Source organism: Planococcus citri, chromosome 3 (genome assembly GCF_950023065.1).
Source record: "Planococcus citri chromosome 3, ihPlaCitr1.1, whole genome shotgun sequence".
Lineage (NCBI taxonomy): Eukaryota > Metazoa > Arthropoda > Insecta > Hemiptera > Pseudococcidae > Planococcus > Planococcus citri.
This window is the reverse complement of record NC_088679.1, coordinates 51,732,211-51,741,984: the sequence shown is the minus strand read 5'-3', so window position 1 is coordinate 51,741,984 and position 9,774 is coordinate 51,732,211. Positions and strand designations below refer to the sequence as shown.

The window sequence follows — 9,774 nt, the reverse complement described above, 5'->3', positions numbered from 1 at the left end:
TTCGTCAGTTTCGTGAACAACTGCATTCTGAAATAATAGAAAAAGAAAATACTGACAGAAAATTTGAAATTTGGTTTTTGATTTAAATAAAATTTCAAATTAAATTCAGTAGCCAATAAACTATAAAGCAAATTATTAGGTAAATTAAATCAAATATTATATTAAATTTAATGGAATCAAAAATTTAGTATGAATGAATGAAAAACTCAAATCAAAAATCAAAATATGAAAATTCAAAACATTGAAAACTGAAAAAAAAGTGAAAAACTACGTTTACGTTTGTCGTTTGCAGCTAATAACACCCTCTATTGGAGGTAATTATGTACTATTTTCGTATTCAAAGAAAAGGCTTCAATGGTTTTTTTGTGCTGGGAACGTTGATTTTGTTTTTGAGAATGAAGACAAGTGATAAAATTGGAATGAACTTGGTGAAAAAGATAAGGAAAATAAGAAAATAGAAATGGAATTTACTGTGAACGTTTGAGCATTCAAGTACGTTTATTTTGTGAGATTACAATGGGAAATTCCATTAATTATTATCTTCTCCATCCGGAAACAACACCTCACGACAAGTCTCCGATAAAATTTGATCCTCTAGCTGGCTTTCCTGAAGGAGCTAGAAAAGTAAAAGGTGAGGTTTGTTGCAACATTGTTGCTTTTCTATAAAATATACGCTTCTCCAATACTTATCGTAACTTCATTTTTGAAGTGATGGTTTCATGGGAAGTTGAAGTTATATCAAGATCACTTCCATAAGAATATTTTAGTACGGCAATAAATGACATATTTATTTTTTCAGAATTCAAAGTGACAAAGGCGGAGCTTGAATCTATGCAAGTATCTGAAGAGTATATCGACTATTGTTTGCATAAACAGCTACGATGGAAATCTTGCCAAGCCGATCATATGCCATTTGTGTCGGTCTGCAGTCCTCAATTGCACGCATATCAGGCTTGCATGTTCGAAGAGTAAGTTGTTTTTAGATCTTTTCTTTTCACTTTTCACACAGTTCGAAAACTTGTTGCAAAGGAGTTATCATCTAGTGTGCATTTGAAAAATGTTCTCACCCCGAGAGATGTATTTTATTTTAAGCAAAGCATCTGGATTGCTCATGTAGCGATACGCAAGTAGGTAGCACGTACAACTTTTGCACCAAGTGATTGAACAATAATTTTAAATTCCTTCATTTCGACCTGTCCACCAATGTATTGACTGTTGATTTGAAATATTGTTCTATATCAGATGCACATTTCTTATTCATTTCAAATTTTCTATTTCCAGACATAAAGATAGAATGCGAGATTACGAAAGAGAACGTAGGATTTTGCAAAGAAAACAACGTCGTCTGGAAAAAGAAAGGGAAAAGCAACAAGAAGTTTTGAGTGCTGCTTGAATTATGATACAATTAGAAAAGTATTCATCGATATGTATGGTAGTTTTCTCTTTTAATTTTCGTTTCGAAATTTTTTCTGTTTGTAAATACGCTGTTTAGAAAATGTATTCGTGTGAGTTAAAATAAAGCTCATTTCGATTCTTGAATGTTTCACTTTCAATGAAATCTCTCGTTGATGTATTGATAAAAATTATTGATTTTCAAATTCATATAAATCTATAATGGAGAATGTATTAAATTCGTGTCGCAGAATAGTATCTTCTGTGCTTTTCCATGAGCAACAAAAATTGGAAATTACCGTTAGACACGATGTTTATTGGGTATTCAAAATGTATCTACCTGTAGCCATGTAATTTGAAAATACTTATTCGTTGTTCCTATCGATATACGAAATAATTCCGTTTGTCGAAAGGCTCTTCTGATATCTCACTTTTGAAAAAGAAAGACGTAGGTATACAAACGCTGCAAATATTTAAAAAATTATGATTTCGAATATTGTAAGTAGCGGTATATTTTGTTCACAAATACAAAAGGTAAAATTGTAAAATTCGCTAAAAAAAAAAAAAGTCCAAGCAAGATTGCTGAACTGAAACACAGGACATTCAACTTTTTGCTCGTATGTAGAACTAATTATTTCTGAAAAAAATAAAAATAAAACTGTCCCTAAGTAAGCAATAGATAATTAATTAATTAATTGCAAAACAAATTCAAACTCATAAAAACATAATAATTCAAATGAACATTAAAACTTACATGAAATGATTTCTATAAAAATCGATATTATTCAAAAAAAAGAAATGTCGGTAGCTGAGTAGAGTAACTAAGTACAAGTCAAAAGAATCAATTCAGACTGTTCAAAATGTGATTATGTACACTAGATAATTATCATCTTTCTTCACATTTTCTCCCGGAGTTATGATATTCATAATGTTGCATGAAAAATCCCAGATGGTGACAAACTTCTTCTAGTAGAATTAGCCTTTGTAAAGAACTGATTTCAAGTGGTGCTAGACATTCAAATAACCATCTGATCGCCAAAATGAAATCAGTACTCAATTAGGCGCATTTTGTTAACACTGCACGGCACTTGAAAAAATGTATTTGCTAAACAGGTGAATATTAAGATAAAATTACAAATTATTAAAATTATTAACATTTCTACGCGTAATTATTCGAGACGTTGTGATCATTAACTTACAGTTGATAAGGCGCATCAAAGGTAGAAAAAAATAACGTTAGTTTGATTAGAAAAATAGAACATAACATATTGACTTTTCATGATCGAACGAGTGTTATTTCAATGAAACTTGTATTCTGAATGATCAGTGCTGAAGAATCCAACACTAGACGAGAAGTATGGAATACAACCCCAAGTTCGTCTTGAAATATGAAACTATAGATGCCGAGTTACCCATAGTTTTTATATAATACTTATTACCTTGTGTTCGGTTTTACATACATTTTCGCAACGAAAATCTACCTACTTATTGTTACAGTAAAAAAAATGCAAGGTTGCAATCACGATTCTGATGAAATAACTGGGTAAGTTACCTTTTTTTTCAATTTCAATGCTCCAAGGAATTCCAAAATTGAATGTATAGGCATCATTTTTCTAAAAAAATATAAAATTATCGTATTAATAACATTTGAATTTTGTTACAAAACATTTTTAAAACAGGTATGTACTTGATAAATATCCATTCCACTTGTCTTTTCTTTTATCGATCGAAGTGAACTTATTTTTTTTTTTATAATGATATTCTTCGTATAGGTACTTAACCTTTGATACTGAGAAGCTTTTTTCTGAAATAAAAAAAAATCATAATTAAACAGCGATAATATTTATTCGAAGTACATGAAATAAAATTAAATTGAGAAAACCACAATTTAAAAAAAAATTGATTTTTGACTGTTTTGAAGAAATTTATATCACCATACCTATCAGTTGTTAACAATAAAAAATTCCGTAGGTACAGAAGCATAAATGGAAAATGCGAAGTTTGGGAAAAAATGATGCGTATTTTACTGTAATACTCCCTACTTCTGACACTACAATTATTACTTCCAGATATTTCAGAATAATATCTTTTTATTAAAATGCCAAATTGTAAGAAACGATCACTAATGAACAATTTACTCCATTTTTTAATTCAGTAAATTATCTAGTTTAATTTGTTGAGGTTTCAATCATCTGAGACAAAACATTTTAAGTGGAGTAGATGAATGGCAGAACAGATCATTTTAACTTTTTTTGGGATCTTATCTGCTCAAAAATGATAGAAACGATTCGGATAGGATTGGAATTTCATCGAAAAATCAGAATTTCAGTCCACTATTATAGAAAGGGATTTTTTTACAATTTGTAGTGGCATCTACAGCTTTTATTAAAACGCTATGATAGGTATTCCATTTTAAGTAAATTTTTATTAAAATATTGAGGAATGCGAAAAAATATTATCAACCATAAACGTAACTTTTAATAAGTCGCGAATCTCGCGTATTTTTTTTTTTTTAAATTAAAAAATAAAATGAAATCAAAATGGTATCATAGAAGATCTACTCATTGCGTATACAATTTACCCACGGAGTGAATTAAAATAATAGATAAATCCAAAAACATATTTAGTTTGAAACTTTTTCCTTCAGGCTATATTCTTTTTTAAAAATAAAAGCTCGGTAATGTGCATTTGAACTAAAGTACATAGACATACCTACAGTATGTCTTGATTCTTGTGCGTTAAAGAAGAAGTAACAATAAGCATAAAAATTCTTCAAAAGAAACCCAGGTCATCTACTTGGCTTGCTTACATATGAATTGCAATGATGAATTTCACGCCCAATTAATTAATTTTTGGAAATAAAACTTAAATTTTTTACCTAGAAAAAATACGTTCGACTGTAATAATTGCGTACTTATACGGTCAGAAAAAAACCAACCTATAATTCGTCGCAACATTCAGCCAAAATTGGTTGAAAATTATTATGACTATTTTTTTTTTTGCAAAAAATAACTACCAACGCGAAGCAATCGATACGCACTAAAATGAAGGATGTAATTGAATTTCGCGAAATGATTTCCAAATTTTCACAGCTTCTTTAAAATTAACGCAAAAACTTATAAAAATCGAAACGCAGTGCACAACTTACTCTATATCAACATGTGACGTGCTACCTGTTATATTAACACGTGTATGAACTTAAGACAAAAAAAATCAACGAAGAACTGCAACGATACCTGGAAAATATTGATCTGAATTGCGTAGCTTACGTTAAGTTGCTTATAAATTTGGTTACCTACACCTATCCACTCGCAAAACAACGTATTTTAAGTCTATTTGCGTACACCAAAAAAAATAAACATCGCGATGGAATTTTTTTTTTCAAAAACAATTATTTCCAACTACTCATTCGAGATGCTATAAAATCGAACTCTTACGAATATTCTACGTATAACTTGCGACATATGTAACGTAATAACGAAAAATTTGCTTTCCATCATTTTCGCGAAATATCACCACTTTTCGCGAACATTGACGAATGATTATAAGATGCAAGTGGATTCACGAGAAGGTTTTTTCCTCATCCGGATGAAGGAGCAAAAAATCGCGTAATTATGTTTACTAAAGGCGGAACTACATTGCGCCCCAATTCAATGCTGATTGGAGGGATGCAAACGCGGACCATTTATTGATTTCTTCTATTTAAAAGCAGCGTACCATTCATATGCAGACGTTCAAAGCTGTTGCATTACGGGGCTAAAGCTACCCGTTTTTATGTGACCTATTTTCTCCGATGATTCGCCATTATATTCTAAATAATTAAAATGTCTGACATGAATTCTTTTCGCGATGGACAGATTTTCATCATTTTTTTCATCTCCGCCATTTTAGCTTACATTCCATCCTGGTAACAGGAAAATGCAGTTTCTTTGAAGGGTTGCTAGGTATCTGGGAGTGTGTGTGTGTACTTGAGAAAAAAGTTCGTTACGTTAAGTTATACTTAGATAGGTGCCTAAAAGATTTGATAATAATTATATTCATTATGTAATTAATCGTACGCACATCGTGGCAAAAAAAAACTAGTTATCGAGTGTACACCAGGTCGTAATACAATCCACCAATGCTGGTATCAAGTATCGGTGACATTGTAAAAAAAATTTCAAAGCAGCCAGAGTATTGTTTTTCTTTTCACTTTTGTATCCCCAACCATTTTCCAACCTATCACAGATAGGCGAATAGCGGTAGTGAATACGTATAGTCATTTTAGATATCAAACGAATCATTCATATTTTGTAAATTATTCATATTGGTTAGGTAGGTATCCACTTAAGATCATTAAAATATGGCAATCAAAAAATGTTTTCACTTCATAAAGATTCACTTCATTTTCCCGCCAAATTTTTAGCTTGTCTTAAATACCTTTCTATTGCTTTGTCAGAAGAATTAAACGTAATACCTATACGCTTCAAACATAAAAAACTAGTAAACATCATGAGAAAAAAAAACTGAAGAGAAAAACTTTCCGTTATTTTCTTTTAGTTTTACGAAAGTACATAATACGTACAAAGGTGTGTTTTAGAGAAATAGGTAGTCTTAAACAGCCACACACATGTTACACTGTTACAGGTACCTATGGAGGCTATGGATAGCATTAGTTGGTTCAATTCTTGCTGAAATGAACTGGGTTTACAAAGCAGGTGCAACCTAAATGTATTATTATAGACGACTCTTCTTCACTTATTATTTGACTAACACGTTTTTATTGGCTTCTGAAGGTCAATGTGAAATGATCCATTTCTTTTTCTCTCTCTCTCCGATGATTTTATTCTCTGATTGTATCCCCTATTTTACAAAATTCAAGTATTTAGGGTGGATTGTGTTCGTATTTACATAAAAGATACCCATTTCAGGTGAAAACTGGTGGCTGGTGAGTATACGTAATAATTGTAGGTACCTATGTATTTTTCCCCATTCAATTGGAATAAAAGACTCGAGCAATTATTTACTTGATCAATAAAGAAACATTGTGCAGGAATGTTATTATTCAAAAAACAACCCCTGTTTGGAGTTATTTTTTCTTTCAAAATTAACCTGCATTTAATTAAGGCAAGGGCAATTGACAACGTTCACAAATTTTCGATATTCGCCTATAATATGCTGCTAAACAAGTGAGACGTTCTTCGAGATAATATCAGGTATATAACTGACATCACCAAAGCAATTAACCAGAAAATCTTGGTCAGTAGGAATCACGATAGCATACCTTTAGGCTGAGAAATTATGCAAACGCGAAATTTACGAATTTTAGCCAATATTTCGTGTCCCATGCGGCGAGAAAAAAAATTTAAAAACACATGGTTGTAACTGGTTTTGATTAAATAATACCTAATCTTATTTTTTTCATCATTCGAACCACTCAGGCTTCTTTCAAAATAGCCATAAGTAATGGTAAATGTCTCAGACATGTGTTTTTTGAATGTGGAAAGCATATATAGTACCATGTTTAAAAATCATTTCCCAATATACTTGAAATAATTTTCTTTTTCAAATTATAAAAGTGTAGCACATGTCTTCATGTAAGGAAATAAAAATGAGAAATATTTTTTTCGTTCACAGAGTAGTTAATCAACAATTTGGAAATAAAATTGAATATGGATGGGTAGGTATAGTGCCAAGATAGGATGAGTACCTATATAGAAGTTACTTCGCATGAAATGTCACAAACTATTAATGATCAATCTTACCAGAAAAATTAATATCAACGATGTTCTTCTATCACACATTTTCGAGTAAAATAATTTTATACGCGCATTAGAAAAAAAAATTAAAAAACTAAAATCTGTTGAAATTGATTACATTAATCTAAAAAAAAACACTTTTCTTAGTTATGTGGAGCATCAAAACATGCCGATATTTAAAATAACCGAGTAAAAATTACATCACATTTAATTACATCGAAAAAGAAGACCGCATCGCGAATGATAATTGACTAACTGGGAACCGTTGAATTGAATAATACGACTCAGATTAGGATGAGACGATTGTAGAAAGACCCGTTTTACTTTTTAGCCACCCTGATGATAGTGCATGCCACGATTTACGTAGAATGCGATCACACGATCGATGATAGCAGAATTTTGGCTCTCGAGGAAGGGGTTCTTTACAATAAGATGGTAATCGTCATCAAACTTGTCTTTCCATGGTAGGGAAACGTGTGTACTGGAAATAGGTAATTCAGGTAACGTATAGGAAGATGAGTGAACCATCGATGTACAGGTATATCTTAATTTAATACTAATGGACTAGCGTGTCTTCATAATAGGCAAAAAAACGTTAGTTAACTATATCTACTATGGAAAAAACTGAGTTTTTCTCACATTTTACATGAACATTGAGAAAATCCCTTGGAAACTTTTCAACTATTTTATTCCTTAAAACTAAAGTTGAAGATAGAAAGAAAACAACAGACAAAACGATGCTAACAAGCAAAGGTACCCATATCAACACTCTGGAAAATCTCCTCATTCGAACAGAGCTGTATCGAAAGAGAATGCAAAAAAAACTGAAAGTGAAAGATTACCTACCTAAATTGAGTTGAAATAGCTTCTAGCAGCATTTTGAAAATTATTGCCGCGTAGAAAATTCTCCAAAATGAAAAACCAACTTACAGATGTGCCCATCGCTAGAGGAAAACGATCGAAATTTGATTTTTACTGTCTCTATATTATGTAGTTCACCGAGCGTGTAAAAAAATTGTGAAAATAAAAATAGAGATTTTTCCCCGTCAAAATGTACTAATAGGTAAGTATTAAGCAGCGAATCGATACTGGAGAAAATAATACGGAGCTGAACTCACAGAAACCAATTTTGAAAAAAAAAGGTCCAATCTGAAAAGAGGCTATTTAGAAGGATTTTTGAACATTTCCAGCAAATTGTAATCTCAAAAGGAAAGCTCTAAAACGACTCGAAACTGCCTTCAATGAATTTTCAAGGTTAAAAGTGTGGAACTTACCAGCTAGTCCCTCATACCTAGATATCAAATTTCAGTTTTCTATGTTCAATTAGGAGAAATTTGGGGCAAAATATCACATAAAGGCTACAGAACTGCTCAAAAATCACAAACTGCATCTAATTGATTTAAGGAAGGAGGTCAAAAACAGAACCCCGGGGGGGGGGGGGGGGGGGAATGATAGGATCAAAACTATCTTCTTACCACATCTAATTACATGTGATCAGGCAAAATCGGATCCAGGAAATGTCCGAATCTGATCAGATCCAATCAAGATAGGTAGCTAGAATTTTCCAACAAATTCTAGCTACCTAGGTAAAGGTATATATCTTGATTGAGTGTAACTTCAACAGGTACCTTACTTTCTATTTCCGAGCATTTTGACTGGGAAAAATTCGAAAAACAGACTGTAACACCTAAAATTTTAGCTGGTAGAATATTTTTGTACGTGAAAAAAAATCTGCTTCAACTTTGTTCAGACCAAATACCTAAATGAAATTGATGTTAAAAATTTTCAAGCCAGATGTAAAAATATCTTAAAAATAAGCTCAAAATGTAAAAAAAAAAAAAAAAATTGAAAATGGCATGGAATAAGTAAAGGAAACAAATATATATTTGTCTGGGGTAAAATACCTACTTAATGATCGAATGTTGAAAATATTTCAAGTTTGTTTATTGTACTTAATGCTTCATAAAAAAAGTTCGCATAACTTTCACGATATTTAGAACCACTTAGGTCACTTTTAAGGAAACCTCAAAACTTAACTTTGTCCAAAATTCTTCTAAATTGGAAATTCATTGCACTTTTTAAAAATTTTAAAGTTATACTTCAAAGTTGGATAGCACAACAATCACAACAACCCTCCCCTTCTCACCCATCATCAGTCTGGTGAAAAAGTATTTACACCTAGATCCACTTCTGATTTAAAACTGAACTTATTTAGGTATATCAGAAATTCTATTTTATGAAATTTCGCAGGTAATGAATTTCAATTCGAATCTTGGAAAACGCGGCTGCGACGATTTTACATCCATTGTTCAATTTCAATAATATAACTCTTTGTTTGGCACCCTTCCGATTTTTATTTTTTACATCACTCTTTACGGAACACTTTTTCCGCATTTTTACTTACCCTTCGACATCATTTTGGAGGTAGGTATTTCTCTGAAAAGTAGTATTTTTTAGGAAGGTCGGATTTATTTATAAGTAGTACTCGTACGAAGCTGTGAAAAAGAATGCATTCCACATGGCAAAAATACGGAAGCACCCTCCTTTTTATAATAAATTCGAAAAATATGAAAAGCCTAATCGGGTTTCAATTTAAAAAAAAAAGTGAAAGAGCTACCTACATATTTTTCTTTCATTACTTCAT

At 31.5% G+C, this 9,774-nt stretch overlaps 1 protein-coding gene and 1 long non-coding RNA gene across 2 annotated transcripts; one reads left to right on the top strand and one right to left on the bottom strand.

Annotated features, from left to right (window-relative positions):
* The first annotated feature begins 394 nt into the window (after positions 1–394).
* Positions 395–1,539, top strand: ND-B18 (NADH dehydrogenase (ubiquinone) B18 subunit). Its single transcript, XM_065356363.1, has 3 exons — positions 395–631; positions 800–968; positions 1,282–1,539. Exons 1-3 carry the CDS (start codon positions 517–519, stop codon positions 1,391–1,393), a joined length of 396 nt encoding a protein of 131 aa, XP_065212435.1. The 5' UTR covers positions 395–516; the 3' UTR covers positions 1,394–1,539.
* A 347-nt stretch (positions 1,540–1,886) lies between these two features.
* LOC135840045 (uncharacterized) lies at positions 1,887–5,224 on the bottom strand. The gene is made up of 3 exons (XR_010557690.1): positions 4,541–5,224; positions 3,080–3,196; positions 1,887–3,005 (listed from the first exon to the last, which is right to left on the bottom strand). It is a non-coding gene; the product is annotated as an uncharacterized LOC135840045 (long non-coding RNA).
* Between the last annotated feature and the right edge of the window lie 4,550 nt (positions 5,225–9,774).